Below are 25452 nucleotides of genomic sequence, written 5' to 3'. Positions count from 1 at the left end.
TTTAACGTACTTTTTATACTGTGAAAAGGTTTGCTGCTCCTTTGTTGCATGAGTAAGCACTCAGCCATGCACGTTACCAGAAGCCTTGCAGTTTCTAATAACATACTAGCTATTTTTAGATTTCTATCTTTTCTAATAATAGACTGGCTAAATTTAGCTGCCTCAGAAAACCTCCTGATAAAATTATGCCTGGGATATACATGTGTTACATGAATGCCACTTCAGTTATGTTTTTATGAACTCTTGATCGTATGGTCTGTTCATTGAGTTTAAAAACTGTGTACAACCTTGTCTGTCCTGTGACCCAATAGGTTCTAGTGGAGTCTGAGCTCCTAATTTATGAAGCTTTTGCACACGATTCTCAGGCAAATCTGAAAGTTCGATTTAAAAAGGTGAGTGGAGGTGACTGTTGTTACTTACACTGGTGTTAAAGGAGTTAGAGGAACATTTCTCCTGACCCGATACCCCTCATGCCACTCGCAGGTACCACATAATATAAACTTCCGGGAAAAGAAGCTGAGGCAGTCTAAAAAGAAAGTTGAAGGCTCCAGCGAGGACTTCGGCACCCGTGGCCGCATTGCTCGGTTTCGATACTTCAAGGACATATATGGGTACACAGGGGTGAGTGTGCTTTCAGATGTGATTTGCTGATGTGATGTGATGTTTGTGTCTTATATTCCATCTTCCTTTCTCCAGGTCTTCATATGTGGCCCCTCACCACACTGGCTGCTGGTCACATCCCGGGGCGCCCTACGCCTGCACCCCATGACCATTGATGGATCAATTGAATCATTTGCGCCCTTCCACAACGTCAACTGTCCCCGGGGCTTCCTGTACTTTAATCGGCAGGTGAGCAGCTATCCTCCAAATATTGAGAACGCAACAAAGAACTTGTGCATAAAAAATGAGAAGGAGGTGCAATCGGCACTGCAGGTGCTTTATTCCATGTTAGCAAAAGGTAAAACAGTATACAAACAAGGTATCACAGGAAGTCACATACCATGTGTAAGTAGTGTGGTGGGTGCTGGGCACAAATTGCCTGACGGCCGTTTCGCACTATGTATGCGCTTCAACGGAGGCTGCTATGCGGGGCTCCCTCTTGCCGGGCATAAATAAGCTTTCAGCCCGGTGTTCCGCGCGCCCCTAGCTTCCCTGATCAGCCAAATTAGCAGTGGAGCGCATATGTGCTCCATTGCAGCATTCTGGGAAGGGTGACGTCATCTACGGTAGCTCTAGCTAGCCAAACTTATTAGGTGGCTGCTGTTACTATTGTAACCTAATGCTATCTATTTACAAGGATGGACTCCATCTAGTGGCCAAAATAAAGATGGCTGATCAAGCTCAGTGCTCATAAACAAAATGAGGAGAATGAGTTGCAATCGGCACTGCAGGTGCTTTATTCCATGTTAGCAAAAGGTAAAACCGTATACAAACAAGGTATCACAGGAAGTCACATACCATGTGTAAGTGGTGCGGTGGGTCCGGGTGCATTTCTTCTTTTGACACAAGGTACTCTCAACTTTATCAGAGCACGCAGGCTGCACCACAAGATAAGTGCAGGAATCCTGACCACAACACCCCAGTATCAGCTGTCTTATGCTGTAGTGCCAACTATACATTTCTTCTTTTGCTGTTATATGCAACAAAGAAGGAGACAAATAAACATTTTAAAGTAATGCTAAGGAGGCTAAGATGCATGCATACCGTAGATGTTCCTTAGCTAAAACTATTGTGGTATTCTTGACCAGAATTGTACAGGTGCACTTTGATATCACTGTCCTCCCTCTAGTTATCCCTCACGATGGATTTCTGTTCTCCAATGCCTATTGTTCTTGCAGCAGTTTGCGCCCTCTGCCTTCTCCACAAAACAGAATAGGTTGCTTGGGTTGGAGTAAGTCAGCAAGTCTTGTAACAGCTATCATTCCACAACTGCCACCTGAAACGATCTTGAGTTATTTTGGGCAACAAACATTTAAACTGTTTACAAAACTTAAAGGACTACTGTAGGTGGAAAAAAGAGTTGAACTTGCCTGGGGCTTCTAGCGGTCCCCCGCAGAAGTCCTGTGTCCACGCAGCCACTCACCGATGCCCTGGTCCCGCCTCCGCAATTTGCGACTTTAAAGTTGGAAAACTACTGTGCCCGTGCAGCTACGTCTTCGCATCCGCCCCCCCGACGTTACCGGGAGTGTACCTTGCAGGCGCAGACCATACACTCCCGGTGACTTCAGCGCAGTCGCGCAGGCTCAGTGGTTTTCCGACTTTAAAGTCACAAATTCCCGAAGTGAACAGGAGGCGGGGCCGGAGCATCGGTGAGTGGGGGACCATTAAAAGCCCCAGGTAATTTTAACTCCGTCCTCTTCTCCCCCTGAAAATTCCCCCAAGCAGTGACGATTCTGGGCTGAGCGCATGTGCAAGTTCTGAGCCATACATGCACGGCGAAAGAAAGTGCTTGTTCACGAGAGCTTCCTTTTGCTGGCACATGTGCAGTTTTAAATTGCTTGTCACCACTTGGAGAGACTTATGGGAGGCAGTTTGTCAGAGGGAGTCAGTGGAATGTTATGTAATGTGGTCCACCATGGACCTAAAGTGAACCAGAAGGGACTTAAATCTACCCTTCCTTAGATCGCAGCGCTGTACTGCCCTAATAGACAACGGTTTCACGGTCTAACAGTCTCCGAGCGGCAATCGCCGCACAGAGACTCAAGGCGGGGCTGAGCTCCACCCCCCGAGCAGGAGTTGCGAACTCCTGCTAGCCTCATAGAAGACCGTTCACGCCAATCGGCGTGGAGCGGTCCTGGGGCTGCCGCACTGCTCACGCCAATTGGCGTGGAGCAGTCGGCAAGTAGTTAAGGAGTGTGACTGAGGAAGACTTGAAGGAAATTTCTGTGATTTAGGATACAGTATTCTGAAAATGAGAAATGTTTTGGGGTGGTAAAAAAAAATGGGATGATTCTTAAGGTAGGGTTGTGTGTGTTTTTTTTTTTTTTTATTTGCTTTTATATGGACTCTTCTTTTCTTTTCCTCCCAAGGGTGAGTTACGGATCAGTGTGCTTCCTGCATATTTATCTTATGATGCCCCCTGGCCAGTGAGGAAGATTCCCCTTCGCTGCACAGCGCACTACGTCTCTTATCATGTAGAATCCAAGGTGAGACTCCTCTACCCAGTAGAAGAACTCTAGTGAATAAAATTGCTTATTTTTTACAATATTAATTTATAGATTATAGATTATTTAGTCAGTGTTTGCCCATTGTAAAATCTCTCCTCTTCCTGATTTATCACTGGGGGTGACCTCTTTAGTCTTGCCAGGTGATCTGTGCAGAATATTAGTTACTGACAGTTTTGTGCACAGAGGGAGATACTTACTGCTAGCTTGGTAGTTGGAAAAAGCCATTATTTCCCACAATGCAACAAGGTTCACAGACGGCAAACTGTCATGACCATGGTCTTGACATATCACATTGTGGGAGGGGTTTCACCACAATATCAGCCACACAGACCCCCTGATGAGCTATTTGAGGAAAGGTGGAGATTTCTTGTGGAATGAAGTTCAATACTTGGTTAAAGTTCCTCACACTGACGGTGGCTTTTGAAAGCTGTTGCCCGGGAGAAATGCATATGTGTGTCATTTGTATCGTCTATGGATATGTTGTGAAGTATTCCTCTGTCCCAGGTGTATGCTGTTGTCACAAGTGTGCATGATGTGTGTACTCGAATCCCCCGCATGACCGGTGAGGAGAAGGAGTTTGAGACCATTGAAAGAGGTGAGAGGACCTTCATGAAATGTTGTTGTTATTAATATTTATTGTATTTATAAAGTGCCAACATATTATGCAGGGCTGGACAATAAATATATACAATGGTACAAAGGATGGCAGACATAACAAGGTTATACAAGGCAAACAGGGTACATAATACATGGTCACATGATTTTGGGCTGGTTAGGTTGGCCAGTATACAAGTAGGAGGAAGTACTAGGAAAAGAGTACACAATCATGTAGAATACTGTATGGAAGTGAGGACCCTGCCAAAGGCTTACAATCTAATGCTGGGAATACACGGGTCGATCCAGCGGGACTCCGGCCGCATCCCCGCTCGTCTGCGGATCGATTACCGCTCGTCCCCGCCGGCGCTCCTTATCAGCTGCTCTATTCCCTGCCATTGTCCGCCGGCAGGGGTCTAGCAGCGTGATCGGACCAGCTGAATATTATCAGCTGGCCGGATCAGCTGCTCGATACACGGTACAGAAACATACCGTGTATCCCCAGCATTAGGGACTGATCATTAGCACTACTATCTTCCACCTCATTAGATCTATATCATCCTCTAATGTAAAGCCCAATCTACACGATACGATTCGATTAAGATAATATTTATGATCCGATTAAATCCGACATGTCCGATCAGGATTCGATTCAATTGGATTTGCCATTGCAAAGCAATGGCAAATCGAATTGAATCCCGATCGGACATGTCGGATTTAATCGGATCGTAAATAGAATCATAATCGAATCGTATAAAGAATCCTATCATGTAGATGGGTCTTTAGGTCTTCTGTCTTGACTTCATTAAAATGTTTATTATTCTAATAGCCGTTATTACCTTGTGTTTCTGTCTTTCTGTAATTATTATAAACTCATACAGTGCTGGCATTTTCTGTTGTTCTGTACAATAGAGGATACAAACATGGGTGCTTAATACAACATAAATGTAACCAGTACTAATATAGACAGCTGTCCAGCAAAACATACCATCTGCACAAAATCTTTCCTCTTCTTGAATTACATTCTGAAGTGTATTTCTGGTGGTGACATCTTTAGTCCTGGCAGGTGATCTGTGTGGAATGTACTTTACTGAGAGTTCTATGCACAGAGCGAGATTCCTTGCTTAACCTCCCTGGCGGTCTATTAACCTCCTTGGCGGTAACCCCGTGTGTGACACGGGGTAAGCCGCCGGAGGGTGCCGCTCAGGCCCTGCTGGGCCGATTTACATAATTTTTTTTTTTCAAACACGCAGCTAGCACTTTGCTAGCTGCGTGTTTGCTCTGATCGCCGCCGCCGATGCGCCGCTACCCGCCACGGAAACAGGGCCCCCCCCCGCATACCCCCCGCCCCCCGCGTTTGGCCAGGCTGCGCTATGGGGTGGATCGGGACTCCCTGTGACGTCACGACGTCCGTGACGTCACTCCATTCGTCGCCATGGTGACGGGGGAAGCCCTCAAGGAAATCCCGTTCAGAACGGGATTTCCTTATGGGCAAGCGGCGATCGGAGGGGATGGGCGGACGCCGCGGGGAGGGGGGAAGCATGTAGCTAGCGCTAGGCTAGCTACATGCTAAAAAAAAAATGGGGGAAAAAAAACCCTCCCGCGGCTGCGCAGCCGCACAAATCATACCGCCAGGGGGGTTAAAACCGCCAGGGGGCAGCGCAGCACTTTACATTTTTTTTTTTTTTTGAAATCATGTAGCTAGCCTAGCGCTAGCTACATGAAAGCCGCTGTGCCGCAGCATCCCCCCTCCCCTTCCGATCGCCTCCGGCGATCAGAGCAAACAGGAAATATCGTTCAGAACGGGATTTCCTGTTTGGCTTCCCCCGTCGCCATGGCGACGATCAGGATGACGTCATCCACGTCATGATGTCGGAGGGAGTCCCAATCCACCCCTTAGCGCTGCCTGGCGGTGATCGGCCAGGCTGCGCAAGGAATTCTCAGGCCCTGGTGGGGCGATTTGCAACATTTTTTTGTTACACACAGATAATACTTTGCTAGCTGCGTGCACTACACGATTGTCGTCGCTCCGCGCCGATTCACCGCGCCTCCTCGGGGGGGGAGGCGCGGTGAATCGGCGCGGAGCCACGACAATCGTGTAGTGCACGCAGCTAGCAAAGTGCTATCTGTGTGTAACTAAAAAAAAATTTTGCAAATCGCCCCACCAGGGCCTGAGAATTTCTCCGGCGGCTTAGCCCGAGCGCAGCTGCAAGTATGTGTTTAATACATCGGGACACCCGGGGACACGGAGTACATGCCGACACACAGATACTCCAATACTGGGACACAAGGGGACACACAGACACTGCAACACAGGGAGACATGCAGTCACTGGGGCACAGGGGGGCATGCAGACATAGCAGACACGGGATAGAGAACATGGGAAGGGAGGTGCAACACCAAAAATTTAGCAGACGCACTGATTTTTCACCCCCCACTTTTGGGAGAGAAAAAGTGCCTCTTATAGTCCGAAAAATACGGTACGTTCTTTCTAGGATGAGCTCAGTTGCCAGATTTTATCATATGGCTTTCTTCTGATCTATGGTGATATGTTGTTTTATGCTGTATACACTAGGGTTGCAACAGTATGCAATATGACCATATGATAACGTCTAAAAAATATCACGGTATGCAGTATTACAAAATGATTGCCTTGTCGTTAATCTTTCGGGGCGATTGGGGACGCGCTCAGCAACGGGGAACAACGGAGTAGCAAGGTAAGCCTCAATAGGATCCTGAAGCTTCCCTCTCTTAAGGTCGTAAGTATCTAAATTTTGACCGAGCTTTGGCTCGGGTACACTTTAAAGTATGTTGAGGCCAGAACCCGAAAACTTTGGGAACTGGTCGGCCGGCCAGGTGCCTCCCAGTTAGACAGCTAGTATAGTGGCCCCCCCAGTATAGGTATAGGAAACTCCAGTGTGCGGCGGGGTAGAGCGGGCAGAAACAACTCACCTGCCTTCACCCAGCCACACGCGGCATTCTTCCCAGACATCGTCACGTTAATAACCGCGCCCCCTGTGATGACATCACAGGGGGCGCTGTTAACAACGTGACGACGCCTGGGAGGAAGTAGATTGTAGCCGCGTGTGGCCGAAGGAAGGTGAGTTTCTCCCCACCGATGCTACTGTTCTTTCCGCCGATGTGATAGTTCTCTTCCCGCCGATGCGCCGCCCTACCCCCTAAAACCGGTAAAATGGGATTGTCTGGGATTGATAAATATTAATTACCCCTTACAGGGGAGCTGCTGTGTGACCATTAACTTCAACCAAAATACTGCACGTCACCAGCGTCTCCTTCAATCAATATAACAAGTTTATTGTCTGCAAAAAACACAAAACCCTTTCCCCATTTAAGGGAATAATTAAGATGCAGGTCCCATCAAGGGACGGAGACTTGGATAGAAAGTTGTGTCAAATAGAATCCAGTTGGATTTTCCGACTTGAAACGTTGATACCTAAGGGTTTGAAATCAGATCTCCCCCTGGCTCCTTTCCTACCTGTGTGAGGGCTCGTTCCCACTATCGCGAATCTGCATGCGTCCAACGCATGCAGATCCGCACATGTAATGCAAGTGGATGGGCCTGTTTCCACTGTAGCGTTGTTGAGGTGCGTTTTTTTTCAGCGTGAAAAAAACGCACAAAAGAGCCAACGATTTCGCCTGCGTCGGGAATCCGTGCGAATCGCCGCGAATGTATTTAATAGTAAAAACGCATGCGTTTGTTACATGCGTTTTTACCCGCGATTTCGCGTGCGATTTCGCACCTTTTTCAATTTTATTTAGCCCTGGCAGTGTCATGGTTAATTTCGCATGGCACCCTGCCATGCGAAATCGCATGCGAAATCGCGGGTAAAAACGCATGCGGAAACTCATCCGCATGCGTTTTTACAAGCGTCGGAATGCGGCCGAAATCGCGTCGCAACAGTGGGAACGAGCCCTAAAAGAATGAAATTTAGTTGAAATGAGGATAGCTGAATGTATGGCGAGTAAGGTGTATGATTGCTCATTGAAAATATATATATATTCTCCCCCCCCCTTCCCCTCATCCATTTATATCATATACATATATAGATAAATGGTGCAGAATTTGTCATTTACTGAAAAGCTGGCATCATGGTAAAGTCTGAACTGTCCCTTTGACAAAAACGTGGAGCTGACAGTATTCTGATAATCTGAGTGACAGATGAGACAATGCAATATGTTACCATGAACCCTTGGCTGCAGTTAGTGCTGAAAGATAAAACGGACTTTGTACCAATCAAGCGAGGTGGGAGTGGACTTATGCAAAATACGCACACACAGGCGTTTTAAAAGATGGAAGGTGAATCGCCACCCCCTAATCATCTAACGAAGCTCGCAGAGACGAGCGATACTAGTGATGATGTGGATACGTTAGCAGCGTCACCACACATGCAGAAACCGGAAGTCTGACCAATGACGTGGTTGAGCCGGGGGTGCAGGAGCCCGTGGAGTGGCCGGGAAGCAGCGCGACTAACTGCAGGAGGTTGGAGAGCTCTGAAGCTGGTGGTGAGAGCCCACTCGGGCAACCCCCCTGTAGAACAGTGACTGTGTTTAGCATGTGACGCTATGCTCTGCTGCCATTGAGCATTTAACCGGCCCCAGAAACATGGGACATGTCAGTGACAGGCTATAACCGGATCTTCCATTGTTTGCACCTGCCCCAATAATATCAAGGAATAGGAGGCGGCCAATATGATAAAGTTCAAACCTGTGAAACTCCCGGGAGTATCATTGGACAGTGCAGTGAATGGTGAGCGAATGAATTGGTGTGTGTTTACACAGCCGGCTGTGGTTAGACATTATAACCTATCCACTTTTAATGGGGAAAGGGTTTTGTGTTTTTTGCAGACCATAAACTTGTTATATTGATTGAAGGAGACGCTGGTGAAGTGCAGTATTTTGGTTTTAAAATGGGATTGTGCATGGTATGATTACCATGCACAATCAAACCGCGGTATACCGTCACTGTGCAATTTTCTCATCAGATCGACAGGTCCTTTGATCATTTCCCATCGAGAATTTTGTGCAGTACTAATTTCAGAATTGATCCCTTTCTCGATTGGAAGCAGATTGGACATGCTGGAAATGATCTTTCGACCAGTCGATCTGACGGGAAAATTGCATGGTGTATATATACAGCATTAATGTACTAGTTTGGTAATATGTGTTTGATTTGTCCTGCAGCATGTTTCTGTGCCTGCTGTGTCTTACTGATGTTCATATTATACTTGCAGTCCTGACTTGTGCTCTCTTCTCCTAGATGATCGCTATATTCCAGCCATACAGGAAGTATTTTCCATCCAGCTGATCTCCCCTGTGAGCTGGGAGACTATTCCAAACACCAGGTACTGCAGCCAGTCATTACTATTGGATGGAACTGATGGGCAGATCCATAGAGTACATCCCTCACCTGGGGACTCCTCCCCTTGCTTCTATCTTGATCAATAAAATGCTTGCCTGCATTCCCAGAATGACAGACTGAGAGTGGTCTGGTCACTGTGTGAAGAATGGGCAGATGCAATGTTTAGAATAAAACTGCAGCCGTGTAAAGATTTGTGCAGTAACATCTCAGCATTTTGGTTCTAGTTGAAGAGCTGTTTTTTTTTCCGGTGTTTTAGGATAGATCTGGAGGAATGGGAGCATGTAACTTGCATGAAAACCGTCAACTTAAAGAGTGAAGAGACGGTGTCTGGCTTAAAAGGGTACATCGCTGCTGGGACTTGCGTCATGCAGGGAGAGGAGGTGACCTGTAGAGGACGGGTGAGTGGCATTCTAGTGTAAGATGGCTTGTCAAAGGATACCCGATGTGACATGATGAAATAGACAGGGGTGTGTATAGTGCCAAGCACACAAATAACTATGCTGTATTCCTTTTTTTTCTTTCTCTGCCTGAAAGAGTTAAATATCAGGTATGTGTGTGGCTTACTCAAACAGGAAGTGACTATAGCGTGACATTCACTGATAAGAAATTCCAACTATAAAACACTTTCCTAGCAGAAAATTGCTTCTGGGAGCTTGGAAGAGATAAAAAGGGGCAATAGTTCAAAGATTTTAGCTCTGGCATACTTCAATGAATGTCATTGAGCAAAAACAATAAAACCGTTAAAACTTAAAAAGTAGATTTAAACATAAAATAAAACTGTAATATCTTAAAAAGTCATTTTTAGGAGAAGGAAGATAAATACAATCGTTTATTTCAATAGTTTATTTTCGCCTCGGTTGTGCTGTAAAGGGAATTGCCACAAAAAATATCCTCCTAAAAATATATGCATCCCCCACCCCCATTTTTTTCCATTCTGAATTGGGTCCCTAACCGTCCCCATTTTATTTTTACCTGGTCTGAGTGGCTTTGTGTACCATCAGAAGTGTGCACTACGACCGGAATTGAGGGACGTTTTTTCGTTGTCTGCAGTGATAAGCGGGGCTATGGAGTCAGGGTTGAGGAGTTGGAGCAATTTTTGGGTAGCTGGAGTCGGTGGTTTCATGAACTGAGGAGTTGGAGTCAGATGATTTTTGTGCCGGCTCCACAGCCTTGGTGACAAGCTTATCTCAGCATGTGGATAACAGAAAGCGTCCTTTTTCAGATAAAATGAGGACACTATGACCAGAAGCTTATTGAATCCCCTCTCCCTTTGAAAAGTTAACACAGTGATGTAAGCCTGTTGTCTAGGTAATATTTGCTGTGGGAGGGACAGTAAGCTGTGGCCGCAGGGAAGGAAAATCAACACTGAGCTGGGTTGAAAGAAAAGGGCAGAAGTGATGTCACTTTTGGCATCACAAGGAAACAGTAAAGATGGAAACCAGCAGAAATATTCTTTTCTTATCACATTTCTCTTAAATCTGACAGTGAAGCATAAAAACTAGAGGATAGGTAAGCTAAATAAGTTTAAGATTTTTTTTCTCAGTTAATATGGAGTTTCATCCTGCTACAAAGCCTAGTATAAAATTGGGTTAGGACTCTCTTTAGTTTTATAGCGGTCCCTTGCCTGCATCTTTGAACATTTCCAGCACTTCCTGTCCAGACATTATTTTATTTATTATTTTACAAACAAACACAGAACATTTATATTGCGCTTTTCTCCTGGCGGACTCAAAGCGCCATTTTAGAGTGGAGAAGGAAAAAAGTACACAATTTTTCTTATTCCCCTTTTCTGAGATTAACGGTCTATATTAAATCCTCCCTGGCGGTATGGACAGAAATGTCCATCCATAAAACCATGCTGTGAACAGTATAAACTTGCATACACATCAATACTCTCCTGCACTGTATACTAGACCCTTGCTTGACACATTTTGGCAAGTTACAGGGGGAAAAAAATTTTCAAAATAAATTTTATCACTTTTTGCACAGAAATCCTGGGGAAATTGAACGCCAGGAGGGTTAATCCAGCAAGAAGTTTTGAATCAGGATGATACCATTTATTGGCTAACTTAGAGATGGATAAACCGTGAGCTTTCGACTTATAAAAAGCCTTCGTCGGACTGGTTCCTGACCAAAACTGAAAAACACATCTTATATACACTGACATACAGAGGAGAAACATTCTTTAGCAAAGCTTAAAGGGGAACTGAAGAGAGAGGTATATGGAGGCTGTCATGTTTATTTCCTTTTAATCAATACCAGTTGCCTGGCAGCCCTGCTGGTCTATTTCTCTGCAGTAGTATCTGAATAACACCAGAAACAAGCATGCAGCTAGTCTTGTCAGATCAGACTTATAAGTCTGAACCACTGAAACACCTGATCTGCTGCATGCTTGTTCAGGGGCTATGGCTAATAGTATTAGAGGCAGAGGATCAGCAGGGCTGCCAGGCAATTGGTATTGTCTAAAAGGAAATAAACATGACAGCCTCCATATACCTCTCTCTTCAGTTCCCCTTTAATGGAATGCTGGGGACAGAAAGTAAAAATATAAACCAAAAAGGAGGTTTAAAGTTAGGTGACAATGAGGGTTAGGCTACGTTCACAGGGGGGCGTTGCATTGTATATCCTGCAAAAGCAATAATGCAGTCCTACTCCACATTGCTTGGTATAACTAATTTGCTCTACTTCTGCTTACAGATCCTCATCATGGACATCATTGAGGTGGTGCCAGAACCAGGGCAGCCTCTTACCAAAAATAAGTTTAAGGTCCTCTATGAGAAGGAACAGAAAGGTCCAGTCACTGCGCTCTGCCACTGTAATGGCTATCTGGTGACGGCTATCGGCCAGAAGGTGAGAAACTCTTCCTGGACTCAGACACCTGTGCATTGTGCTGGCCAGGAATATGCTCACGAGTAGTTACGAGTAGGTAGCTACTCAAATTCGTGATTGTTATGAGGCTTAATTGCCTTAGGTGTGTGCATGGAAGACAGGGGGTTAATTACCCAGATGTCCGCTGCTTCTGTGCGTATCACACTCTCGCATGCGTCCAATGGGACGCGGTCCACGACTCGCTACCGCGCACCTACTCCTTCGGCCGGTAGTGAGTCGTGGAGTGCGTCCCATTGGACACGTGCGAGAGTGTGATACACATAGAATCGGCGGATATCTGGGTAATTAACCCCGTCTCCCATGCACACACCTGAGGCAATTAAGCTTCATGTATTTAGAGAGTTTAGCCTGTTTACTCCCCCCTCATTTGTGTGTATCTGATCTCTCCCCTGTGTCACATGACTGCCTATGGCAGATGAGCTCATTTTGAAAGCACAGGATGTTATGTCTGCTTCCATGAATCAGAAAGTAGAAATAGTGCAAATTTATTTTAGGATTTGTATCAGCTGCAACAAAGCCAGGGCCGGCGCTACCATAGAGTCAAAGGAGGCAGCTGCCCCAGGGCCCCAGAGCTGTGGCTACAAGAGGAAAAACATTTTTTTCAAATCTGCCTTATAGTTTTTGAGAAAATCGATTTTAAAGTTTCAAAGGAAAAAAAATACACATTTAAAAACCTGCCGACTTTAATGGTTAATAGCAAATCCACCTTAAATGCTAGAAACCCTAAATTTGCAGAATATGTTAAGGAGATCATTAGGAATAAGAGGAAAAAAAACAATTTTTCAAAAAGACCTTATAGTTTTTGAGAAAATCGATTTTAAAGTTTCGAAGGAAAAAAGTATACTTTTAAATGCGGTAAATGTCACTTTTAGTAGCAAACCTAACGGTAGTGTAATTTTACATGCATCAAACGAAAGCGCAATAAATTTCCTGACGGGGTTTCCAGGGGGTCTATACGCAGCCGCAGCGCTTTGGCCAGGGATCGCTATACAGCCGCAATATGGCTGTATGAAGATCCCTGGCATTTTTTCCTATTTTCCCAATTTTTTTTTTATGTTTAGAGTGTAGGAATTTAAAAAAAAAAATGTGAGTCCCCCCTCCTGAAACTTTTTAACCCCTTGTCCCCCATGCAGGCTGGGATAGCCAGAATGTGGAGCTCCGACCGATTGGGACTTCACACCCTGACTATACCAGCTGCAAAAAAGGTCCCCTAATGCCGATTTTTGTTCCGGGGTATATGTTGGGGGGGGGGGGGGGCCCAGGTTTATTTTGCCCTAGGGCCCCATTCTTGCTTAAACCGGCCCTGAACAAAGCAATGTTTTTATTTAAAGGTTATTATGCTGTTGTGTATCTTTTAGAGCAGAGAGGAAGTTCTGAGTTCAGGTCCGCTTTAAAAACAGACATTCTAGCAGTCTAAGGTCCGTTTAGCAATGTGATTGTGATTGCGTTCATTGCAATGAATGGAAATCACTTTGTGTTTGCTTTTCCCCAGTGAATGGCCACATATGTATGGGGACATCAGACAGTGTAGTCTATGTACTTCTAACGTCCCTGCGGATCGTGTTGCGTATTCTCCACGCTCAATAAATCAAACCTGTAATTTTGCTATACATTTTTCCACATATGGTTAATTGGAAAGGTAATCTTTGTTTCACTTAGATTTTCCTTTGGAGTCTGAAAGACAATGATCTGACGGGAATGGCATTCATCGACACGCAGCTCTACATCCACCAGATGATCAGTGTGAAGAATTTCATCCTGGCTGCTGACCTAATGAAAAGCATCTCCCTACTCCGCTACCAGGAGGAGAGCAAGACCTTATCACTGGTCAGCAGGGTAAGTGCCACTCCTCCACCATTACCACCGCCACACCCTCTATAGAACCTTATCACTGGCCAGCAGGGTAAGTGCCACTACTCCACCGTTACCACCGCCACACCCTCTATAGAACCTTATTGCTGGTCAGCAGGGTAAGTGCCGCTGCCCCACCATTACCACCGCCACACCCTCTATAGAACCTTATCACTGGTCAGCAGGGTAAGTGCCGCTGCCCCACCATTACCACCACCACACCCTCTATAGAACCTTATCATTGGTCAGCAGGGTAAGTGCTACTCCTCCACCGTTACCACCGCCACACCCTCTATAGAACCTTATCGCTGGTCAGCAGGGTAAGTGCCACTGCCCCACCGCTACACCCTCTATAGAACCTTATCACTGATCAGAAGGGTAAGTGCCGCTGCCCCACCATTACCACCACCACACCCTCTATAGAACTTTATTACTGGTCAGCAGGGTAAGTGCCACTGCCCCACCATTACCACCGCCACATCCTCTATAGAACCTTATCACTGGTCAGCAGGGTAAGTGCCACTGCACCACCATTACACCCTCTATAAAACCTTATCACTGGTCAACAGGGTAAGTGCCGCTGCCCCACCATTACCACCACCACACCCTCTATAGAAGCTTATCACTGGTCAGCAGGGTAAGTGCCGCTGCCCCACCATTACCACCGCCACACCCTCTATAGAACCTTATCACTGGTCAGCAGGGTAAGTGCCGCTGCTCCACCATTACCACCGCCACACCCTCTATAGAACCTTATCTTGAGAATACAACCTTTACTAGTACTGTAGTCGAATTAGGTGAAATCTGCACTACCGTTGCTGCAAGATCAGTGCAGGAATCCATGTCATGAAAAAGTGGATGGGTGCCACACAATGTCCAAAGCAAGAATATGTGCCTTTGTAAGTTCAGGTAAAAACCAATTTGCCAAGTTGCCATCATGTTTCGGACACACAATGGTCTTTAATCATAGCACCTGCTATAACGAAGGATCAGTGTGTGTCCAAAACATGTCGGCAACTTGATGAATTGTTTACCTGAACTAATTTAGGCTTATATTCTTGCTTTAGACATTGTGCGGAGACCATGTTCTTCAATAGTTGTCTGCAAGGTTCATTCATTGGAGAATACTTTGTTTAAAGGGAACCTAAACTGAGAAGGATATGGATTTTTCCTTTAAAAATAATACCAGTTGCCTGACTCTCCTGCTGATCCTGTGTCTCTAATACTTTTAGCCACACCCCTGAACAAGCATGGAGATCAGGTGGTCTGACTGAAGTCAGACTGGATTAGCTGCATGCTTGTTTCAGGTGTGTGATTCAGCCACTACTACAGCCAAAGAGATCAGCAGGATTGCCAGGCAACTGGAATTGTTTAAAACTAAACATCCATATCCCTCTCTGTTAAAGTGAACCTCCGGACTAAAAATCTACTCAGCAGAACTGAAAAGGCTTGGTGTTTAACAGTTTCACAGCATCATAACTTTTTTTTTTTCTTACCACAGCATCTTTTTTAGCTGCATTTTTAGCTAAGCTCCACCCATCAAAGAAAAAAGCAAAAGGGCTTTTTTTCCTTGATGCTGTGCAGAGCATTATGGGATTTCCTATGTTGTTGTTCACGTTGCCTAGCAACTGGGAGAGTTGCTCAGGACACAGGGCAGTTGGAACTGTGTCTCATGCTCCCTGTCACCTCCTTTCAACTAAAAAGATGGCTGCCATCATGAAATCAAACATTTGCCTGTTCTTTTAAAACAGTGTGGGTAAGAGATTATATTACCTATCTATTTTAATTAACATAACTAATGTAACTTAATGACAGTATGTTTGTTTAGGCTGGAGTTCCTCTTTAAGGTTCCCTTTAATGATTTGTGGAATTTTAGTTCCCTCACCAGTGGCGGCTCCAGCTTCAATTTTTTTTATTTGGGGGGGCACAATGCCTGGCTGGTGGGGCCCATTTGGGTGATAAAAAACCATGTTTGTATGGTGAGCTTTAGATATTTTTTGCCTAACTTAGGTGATAAAATTAAGGCTAAGTAGTTCCGCTATGATAGGAACCAAATGTAAACCTCACAAACAGAAATCGGAGGCTTTTGAGTAGAGCAGATTATCCAAATGATGGTGCTACTGTGTGGACAAATCACAGAAAAATCATTCCAGACCCCAGCCTGTGTCTCACGACTCTACAAGCAAGGGGAGGGGGAAGAGGCTTTCCTGAGAGAGAGACTCTTATCTTAATCCCCATACACACGCTCAACCGCCGTCTTTTACAGTGAGCGAAAATCAAACGTTTTGTGGAAAATTGAACGGCAGTCTGCACATTTCTGCAGAATGACAGAAAACAAGAGGTTGAATCGTTCCAGCTGTCGGATTGATTTTGGAAAAGACGGTGAGAAGACGTCTGCAAACTGTGAATGTGTACACATATCTAGTACGATTATACTATATGTACTATGGTGAAGAGACGTCACTAGGGGGGCTTTAATGATATGGTACACACACGTCTTTAAGGAAGTCGCTCGTTTTGTTGTGTGGTATGTAATATTATTGTGTGCACGTCAAGGAGTATATTTTTATCACTTAAAGCGGAATATAACCCTGCATTTCAACTTTGCTCTAAAACATTATTTACAGTATATTATATGCAACCAGCATTTTTTTTTTTTACTAGACCAGCATTGGAAGGGTTACACAGAGCTTTAAAGTCCCTGGAGATTTCTGCAGACGCATCCGAACTTGAGTTCGATACTTTTTGTTTACATAAATGTATCTAAGTGTTTATTGTGACTCATCTCTCTCACTGAGAAGGAGTTGGAGGACAGCCAAAGAGTGTGTAACATTTCTAAATATATACATATAACTAAATAGAATGTAACTATCTGAACGTCTGCGGAACTTAAAACCTCTGTGTTTAACCCTTCCAATGCTGGTCTAGTAAAAAAAAAAAAATACTTTTTGCATATAATATGCTGTAAATAATGTTTTAGAGCAAAGTTGAAATGCAGGGTTATATTCCGCTTTAAATTTGTCTTCTCTTTGGTACTGAGCATCGTTGGTTGAGCGTGTGTATGGGGCATTAGAAGCGAAGTATTGCTGGAGTTTGTAAAATATAAGCTCTAGTTTATTGGCTACTTTAAAAGAACAATAAGATTTTCATCTGGTAATCTTTGTCTCTGTTCCTGTTGACTGACAGTGTTAGAACAAACAAACAATCAGAAGGAGATTAAGAAAGATTTTTTTTTTAATATAAGTGTCATCCAGATACATTATTTACAAGGGATCTTGCAAGGATTGTGAGGTAATGATGGCAAAGAGATAAGACCCTTGGTTTACCTAATGCTGGCAAAGACTCAGACTAACATGGTGAGTTGTTTACAGATCCTATCCTGTTCTCTGTATGCTGCTGGAGTCTGGAAACAGTTAACTGTTAGGGGGGGGGGCAGTGCCCCAGCATGCCCCAGTGTAGCACTGCCCATGTCCATTTACAATCCCACTCTTTTGAGTTTTATCTATAGAAGATAAAAAGGCCATTATTGGTAGATTTACCTTCTTGTGTGGTTCACACAATCGCGTTTTTGTGATTTTTGGACGCCTCTACCCATACAGGATGTGAAGCCTCTGGAGGTTTATAGCGTGGAGTTCCTGGTGGATAGCGCCCAGCTTGGTTTCTTGGGTGAGTTACTCATTGCCCAGATACCAGTATATTACCAGTACTAATGTTTTTTTTTTACCTGATTTATTTATTTTTGAATCCATTTTAGTGTCTGACCGTGACAGAAACCTCCTCCTCTATATGTATCTGCCAGCAGGTGAGATGTCTCCTCAGTGTTTTCCATTGCGTGCTAAAACCCCTTTATTACACACTAATCATAACCTACCAACATCACCACTATACTTAGCCATTTTTCTCATTGCTTAAAGAGACTCTGAGATGAAGAAAGTGGCTGTTTTTCACTTACCCAGGGCTTCCTCCAGCCCCATAAGTATGGATGCGTCCCTCGCCATCCTCCCGCAGTCCACCCGGAATCCTCTGTTCAGCCACAATCAAACTCCGGTATGCGGCTCAGTGGGGCTCAGTCTGACTGAGTGACATCAGCCAGGGCCTGCAGTACTTGAGCAGAAGGTCCGCATATGCGCAGAAGTCCCCCTGGTGACGTCGCTGAGCCGCATCCCGGAGAAGATTGAGGCTTAACGGAGGACGGCGAGGGACGCATCTATGCTTATGGTGCTGGAGGTAGCCCCGAGTAAGTAAAAAAACTGCCTCTTCGAAGCATGTTTTCCAAATTTCTAGCACAGCTTCTACAAATGTTATCCAATGCAGCTGTCACATCAGCAGCATCTTGGCGCATCATAGATTTGTACGGCAGATGCTGCAGTTAGGGCTCTCTTATCAGAGCAGCACATGCAGAGCAGGCAGGGCCAGCCAGGAGAGCAGTAAATAATGATTGGGAGGAGGGAACACACACTGGCGGCTCTTCAGTAGCCGAGGGAGGGTGTGTGAGAAAGATGGTGTGTGATCCCACCTCCTAATTATTATTCACTGCTCTCCTGGCTAGCCCTGCCTCTTCTCCACATGGTGCTGCCATGCCTGAGGTATGCTGCTCTCATCTGAGGTGTGTGTGTGTGTGTGTGTGTGTGTGTGTGTGTGTGTGTGTGTGTGTGTGTGTGTGTGTGTGTGTGTGTGTGTGTGTGTGTGTGTGTGTGTGTGTGTGTGTGTGTGTGTGTGTGTGTGTATATGTTTGTATGTGTCTCTCTATGTAGTGTGTGCTTCTCTGTGTGTGTGTGTCTCTGTGTGTAGTGTGTGCTTCTCTGTGTGTGCATGTGTATGTCTCTGTGTAGTGTGTGCTTCAATGTGTGTGTATGCGTGTCTCTCTGTGTAGTGTGTGCTTCTCTGTGTGTGTTTGTATGTGTCTCTGTGTGTAGTGTGTGCTTTTCTGTGCGTGTTTGTATGTGTCTCTCTCTCTCTCTGTGTCTGTGTAGTGTGTGTTCGCGGTCTTTGTCTGTATGTGTCTCTCTGTGTCTGTATAGTTTGTGCTTCTCTGTGTGTCTGTGTTTGTATGTGTCTCTCTGTGTAGTGTGTGCTTCTCTGTGTGTATTTGTTTGTATGTGTCTCTCTGTGTCTGTGCAGTGTGTGTTTCTGTTTGTTTATGTCTCTCTCTAGGTCTGTGTGGTGTGTGTTACTCTGTGTGTTTGTATGTGTCTCTCTGTGTCTGTGCAGTGTGTGTTTGTATGTGTCTCTCTGTGTCTGTGCAGTGTGTGTTTGTATGTGTCTCTCTGTGTCTGTGCAGTGTGTGTTTGTATGTGTCTCTCTGTGTCTGTGCAGTGTGTGTTTCTCTGTGTGTGTGTCTGTGCAGTGTGTGTTTCTCTGTGTGTCTGTATGTGTCTCTCTGTGTCTGTGCCGTGTATGTCTCTCTCTGTGTCTGTGCCGTGTATGTCTCTCTCTGTGTCTGTGCCGTGTATGTCTCTCTCTGTGTCTGTGCCGTGTATGTCTCTCTCTGTGTCTGTGCCGTGTATGTCTCTCTCTGTGTCTGTGCCGTGTATGTCTCTCTCTGTGTCTGTGCCGTGTATGTCTCTCTCTGTGTCTGTGCCGTGTATGTCTCTCTCTGTGTCTGTGCCGTGTATGTCTCTTTCTATGTCTGTGCCGTGTATGTCTCTCTCTGTGTCTGCAATGTATGTGTCTCTCTGTCTGTGTAGTTTGTGTTTCTGTGTGTGAATGAATGTGCACACAGCAATTACATGGCAGAGGAGCACACTCATACTTTGCAAGGGCTCCATGGGAGCATTCTCTATTGGGGGGAGACCTGGAGGCCGATTAGCCAGCTCTGGGTCCCTAGGCAATTGCCCAGTTTACCCCTATAGAAGCATCTGCCCTGTATTTCTTTGTCCTGTCCCAATCAGCTGGAAAAATATTCTGGGGAAAACACTGCTTTATGTAATTCTTCTATCCCCACTACTCTCTCCAGCTAAGGAAAGCTTTGGGGGACTGCGCCTGCTGCGGCGAGCGGACTTCCACGCGGGCTCACATGTCAATGCTTTCTGGAGGACTCCGTGCCGCGGGGCCAGCGAAGGGTCAAGTCGTAAAACAGCTTTGTGGGACAACAAGCAGATCACATGGTTTGCTACGCTGGACGGAGGGATTGGCCTTCTGCTTCCCATGCAAGAAAAGACATACAGGAGGCTGCTGATGTTACAGAACAATCTTAACGCTTCAATGCAGCACTACGCCGGACTCAATCCCCGGGCATTCAGGTACTGAGATCTACTAATATTCAACAGGCAGAACAGAGGACACATTCAAACTGTGATCCAAATGCTTTTATCGCAAACACCTAATCCTTTAAGATCTGAAACACATTTAAAAATGCAGGGGAGGCTGACAGTGCAGAGTTGGACAGCAATTTCGCCTTGTAACCAGGCTCGTCAGGGTGTATAGATTTCCTAATCCTGGCTTAGAGCAGGGGTGTCAAACGCAAATTCAAAGTGGGCCGATATTGTACACTGGGACCTAGCTGCTGGCCAACCTGAATGTCTACTGGCTACCTCCTTACTCCCTTACAAAGTTCTCTTGGTGTCTAGTTGTCCTCCCTCTCTTATACAGTTCCCTGGTGTCTAGAGACCCCCACCCTCCCCTTTACAATTTCCTAGTGGTTAGTGCTTTCCCCCTACCTCCCTAATATGACATCTCTGGTGTTCTAGGGCTTCACCTCTAATATAGCTTCCCTGGTGGTGTAGAGTGGGCCAAACATAATGCAAAGTGGGGAAACCACTTGAGGGCCAAATTTGTTGGTTCTAAGGGCCAAATATGGCCTGCGGGCCGGAGTTTGACATGTATGGCTTAAAGGATACCCGATGTGAAATGTGATAGACGTGTATGTACAGTGCCGAGCACACAAATAACTAGGCTGTTCCTTTTTTTCTTTCTCTGCCTGAAAGAGTTAAACATCAGGTATGTAAGTGGCAGTACCTGTCTGAGTTAGGACTGGGTCAGACTACAGTGTGACCATCACTGATAAGAAATTACTACTATAAAACATTTTCCTACAGTAGCATAAAATGGCTTCTGAGAGCAGGAAAGAGATAAAAGGGGTCAATAATTGATAGATTTTAGCTCTGGCATACTTTAATTTAAAACAGTAAAAACTTAAAAAGTACATTAAGGCCTCTTTCACAGTGCGACGTTAAAGTTGCACGTTAGAAAATGTTTTAACGTGGACTAACGCACAGCAATATTAAGTCTGTGCAACATTCACAGTGCACACGTTGCGTTGTGTGTAGCGTGGCAATATTTAGAAAGTGCTGCATGCTGCTGCGTTGTGTGCGCTATACATGCTCAGTAAAGTTTTTTGTTGTTGTTTTTTTTGTAACGCATGCGCCGTTTTTGTTCCATCCCTGTGCGACGGAAAAAAAAAATTATTGGATATACTACAAAAATATTCTCACATTTAATTGATTGGATGTATGCTCTTATAAGCCCTGTACTCTCTCCCCTCATTTTCTTCTTGTAACAAAAGTTACACGTCTCAGAATGTTTCCATATAACTGCCTAGGAATGTCTTCTGAGTTAGCTTGCAATATTTACATCTCTCCTGACCTGTCCCAGGATGTTGCACGCCGGTCGCCGCACTCTTCAGAACGCTGTGAGGAACGTACTGGACGGCGAACTGCTGAACCGCTACTTGTATATGAGCATAATGGAACGGAGCGAACTTGCCAAGAAGATTGGAACCACCCCCGAAATAGTAAGGGCAAGACTTTTATATTTCTGGGATACCCTAGAATTGCTAGATGTGCTAAGGCACAGGCAACAATGATTTTTGTATTTTGTTTAATAAAGCAAACATTTGTTGTGAAATATCAAAGACCAGTCTTGTGGAAGTATAGTATATAACAGTGTTCTCCCCAGAATTTTTTTCCAGCCGGGTGGCATGAAAAAGTAGCCGGGTGGGAAATTAAAGGGAACCAGAGACGTTGGGGGAAAGGTTTTATACATACCTGGGGCTTCCTCCAGCCCCATAAGCCTAGATTGCTCCCACGCCACGTCCCCCGCTGCCTGGATCTGCCGGTACCGGGTCTTGTCATTTCCGCGAGTCGGCCGTAGGACGCGGCCAATTGTTTGCATCACAGGGGCTCCCTCCATATACCTACGCATGCGGCTGCAAACTGCGCAGCCGCATGCGTAAGGGTATGGAGGGAGCCCCTGTGATGCGGACAATTGGTCGCGCCCCCGCCGGAAGTGACAGGGCCCGGTACCGGCGATACAGGAAGCAGAGGATTGCGGCGTGGGAGCAATCCAGGCTTATGGGGCTGGAGGAAGCCCCAGGTATGTATAAAACATTTTCCTATTTTTCCCTATCCTTCCTCTCTGGTTCCCTTTACGGTCACCATGTGTGGGGAAGAAGGGTGATGTTGTCTGCTACTACTAGGTGAGAATGGAGAGGGAGGATCATGCTGGGTGCTGCTTGCTGGGGAGAAGAGTAGGTGGAGCACGCTGGTTGTTACCTGGTGAGGTAGTCATGCTAGCCACTGCTGATAGGGGTAGAGGATTACACTAAATGATGCTAATGGAGAAAGAGGCATCTTGCACTGAGTGGTGCTGTTTTGATGGGCAATCAGATAAAGTGCTGCCAAAGCCGGATTAATACCAGAAAGGGGCTGTGGACAGGGTGACTAATTAGGGCCAAAACCACACATCCCCACAGACTGTTTTGTTATCTCATTCAAAAAGTCTCACAATAATTTTGGCTGACAGTAGTAGTAAACCCAGTGTAGACATGCGTGTTGCTTGTCCATGCTAATCAACATGCACTACAAAGGAACATAAAAGTGCTTGGGGGTTTCTGCTGTGGCTTCTACCCTTAAACAAAATCAAGTACTGGTAAGCAGACATACATACTGTATACAGGAAATACGGTATATAGAGGACAGAGGGGAGTTGAGTAGAAAAAGGTGAATACAAACTGAAGGGAAGAGGAATAGGTGTGAGTCTGGGAGATAGATTGCCTTCGAGGGACAGAGAGAGAGTGTGAAAAGGACTGGGAAAGGGGAAAGAAAAAAAGGAGGGAGAAAAGTGTGTGAGAGAGACAGAGGGAAATGTGTAAAGAGGGAGAGTGAGAAACATACTAATGCAGAAAAGAAAATGTGAGTGCACACTGCAGGAAGTCTGCAGACTGATGTCCAGGACAGCTAGCTATGTAACCTGTCCGGCAGAGCAGTGGGGGAAGGGAAGCAGTAGTAGCTAGCTGTAAAGTTTTCTAATACCTGTCTTGAGAGACGGCAGCTGAGTCACAAGGATTCCTTTGCTGGGGGGCCATAACTGCTTTCAGATAACCATCTGCCCTGCTGCTGCTCTCCCCGGCATGAATGAGCGCTGCTCCACGCTGTTCTCTATGTGTTCTGAGCTCTGATCGGGGGAGGCTGGGGCACGTGCTGGGAAAATTCCTGCATGATGGGAAGACAGAAGGAGAAGAGCCCGTACTCTGCACTACTCGAGCAGATCAGTGACTCAGAGGGAACACAGCAAGCCCACGTTCTCTCGGCTCTTTCTCTGTGTGCCCCAAACTCTTCAAAGCTCCCGCGGTCTGGCTGGCTTGTAATGTCAGGAGCTGAGGAGGAGGGCGGAGATTGTATCAGAGTGACAGCGGCCAGCTCCAATGCCAAAGCCGCTGCGCACTTGTGCTGGATGAGTGTGGAGGACGGCAAATATGCCGTAGACAGGGATTAGTGATAGTGATCACAGCAGCCGGGCGGGGACTGACCACCAGCCGGGCGCTCCGCCCAGTTAAAAGGCTCTGGGGAGAACACTGTATAAGTTTATTTACTGTACAGGAGACAAAAATGAAAGATTGTCTGCCTGCGGAAGGTTCGGAAGTCATATACTCCAAATTGGCTTGCTATGTACCAGACTTATATTTTTTTTTTTTCGTACTTCTTGGACAGCACACCTGTCTTGCTTCAACGGCTGTGCCAGTTCTAGCCTGTGTGGCTGATACAGACTTGATGCAAGCAAAAAGGTAAAGATGACCAGCACTTGCCAATTCTTAAAAAGCAGAGTATTTATTCACAAAAAAAGAGTGAATAAAAATAGCCATGACATCCGGACTCCCAGAATGTAACTATAGCTCTTAGTAGTAAGTATAGCTCTTAGCTGCATATAATGACATGAGGACTTCCTCTAGAATAGGTTACGCCTCCATTGCAGCCCAATTCTAGTCACAACGGACTGTCGCCGTTTCAAACGGATGAACCGCTCTTTGTCAAGTGAAATGCTTTCACTTGACGAAGAGCGGTTCATCCGTTCACTCTTTTTTTGTGAATAAATACTCTGCTTTTTAAGAATTGGCAAGTGCTGGTCATCTTTACCTTTTTGCATGTACCAGACTTATGGCATTTGTCACCACTATACTCCCCTAGTACCTTATCTACTGTTTGTGCACACATTCTGACTATGAAGATATGAAGACAGTCATGCTGATTTATGCTCCTCCCACAGGGCTCACATTTGTGCCTTTTGTGTGCAAAGGTGCCCAGCCCACTTGTACACTGTTTATTGCTGGCAGGTGGAGGGAGACTCAATGACTATGTTGTGTAAATTTATTACAGGATGACCTAGCTCCGCCCCAACCCCCCCTATAGTTTTGTGGTGTCTAGTGGCCCATCTTCTTCTGCTATACAGTTCCCTGGGGCCTAATGCTTTCTCCCTCTCCTATACAATTCCTTGGTGTCTAGTGACCCACCTCCCCTATACAGTTACCTGGTGTCTAGTGCTTTCTCCTCTCCCCATATGGTTTCCCTGGTGATCTAGGGCTTCACCCCCAGGGTGGGCCAAACATAGTGCAAAGTGGGAAACCACTTGAGGGCCAAATTTGATGGCTCTGTGGGCCAGAGTTGACATGTATGCCCTAGACTCTTGTTCTGGTCAGAGTTCTGGTTGAGGTGGGCTGCTGGCTTGTCTGCATGCTGTTTAGTTCTGTACCTGTAACACGTCGTCTTCTTCTTTCTTAGATTCTGGAAGACTTGCTGGAAATTGATCGGGTGACATCTCATTTCTGAGGCCGATTATTGGACTGGACGAACCTTTTTGTACATTTAGTGTTTTTTTTAATATTAATATAAACCCTTTACCACACAACATGGTTTGTGTTTTATCAGTTCCTGCCAAAATGTGATATTGGAGTCTACTACCAGCACGGCACACGGACGGCGAGCTGAGTATGCGTAAAGTTCTACGCACAGCAGAAGTTTTACAGTTGTTATTTTTGTAAATACAACCAGTCGTTTCATAGACTCTGTGTTTTATTTATATCAGTGTTTGGTGAGATATACAGTAGTTTGCTGGTACTTTAAACAGAAACTGTAACCAAGGATTGAACTTCATCCCAATCAGTAGCTGATACCCCCTTTCCCATGAGAAATCTTTTCCTTTTCTCAAAAAAAAAATCATCAAGGGGGTTCTGTATGGCTGATATTGTGGTGAAACCCCTCCCACAGTGTGATGGCAGGACCATGGTGCTGACATCACTCTGTGGGAGCCTTGTTGCATTGTGGGAAATGGCGGGTGTTTCCAACTGCCACAAATGCA

At 45.5% G+C, this 25452-nt stretch overlaps 1 protein-coding gene across 2 annotated transcripts in view; it reads left to right on the top strand.

The window, feature by feature from the left end:
• Window positions 1-25157, top strand: part of CPSF1 (cleavage and polyadenylation specific factor 1) — a 66665-nt gene extending 41508 nt beyond the window's left edge. For both annotated transcript variants that reach the window (XM_068237873.1, XM_068237872.1), the window contains exons 24-37: window positions 312-392; window positions 484-621; window positions 697-849; window positions 3030-3146; window positions 3672-3762; window positions 9040-9124; window positions 9398-9539; window positions 11839-11991; window positions 13690-13866; window positions 17481-17547; window positions 17636-17683; window positions 19838-20123; window positions 21475-21613; window positions 24876-25157. In XM_068237873.1, coding sequence (XP_068093974.1) covers window positions 312-392; window positions 484-621; window positions 697-849; window positions 3030-3146; window positions 3672-3762; window positions 9040-9124; window positions 9398-9539; window positions 11839-11991; window positions 13690-13866; window positions 17481-17547; window positions 17636-17683; window positions 19838-20123; window positions 21475-21613; window positions 24876-24923 — 1725 coding nt within the window. In that variant the 3' untranslated portion in view covers window positions 24924-25157. The remainder of the gene's footprint in view (window positions 1-311; window positions 393-483; window positions 622-696; window positions 850-3029; window positions 3147-3671; window positions 3763-9039; window positions 9125-9397; window positions 9540-11838; window positions 11992-13689; window positions 13867-17480; window positions 17548-17635; window positions 17684-19837; window positions 20124-21474; window positions 21614-24875) is intronic.
• Window positions 25158-25452: the final 295 nt, after the last annotated feature.

The sequence above is a fragment of the Hyperolius riggenbachi genome, chromosome 5, assembly GCF_040937935.1.
Source record: "Hyperolius riggenbachi isolate aHypRig1 chromosome 5, aHypRig1.pri, whole genome shotgun sequence".
Lineage (NCBI taxonomy): Eukaryota > Metazoa > Chordata > Amphibia > Anura > Hyperoliidae > Hyperolius > Hyperolius riggenbachi.
Note: the sequence above shows the minus strand (reverse complement) of the source record. Positions and strands in the feature narration are given on the sequence as shown.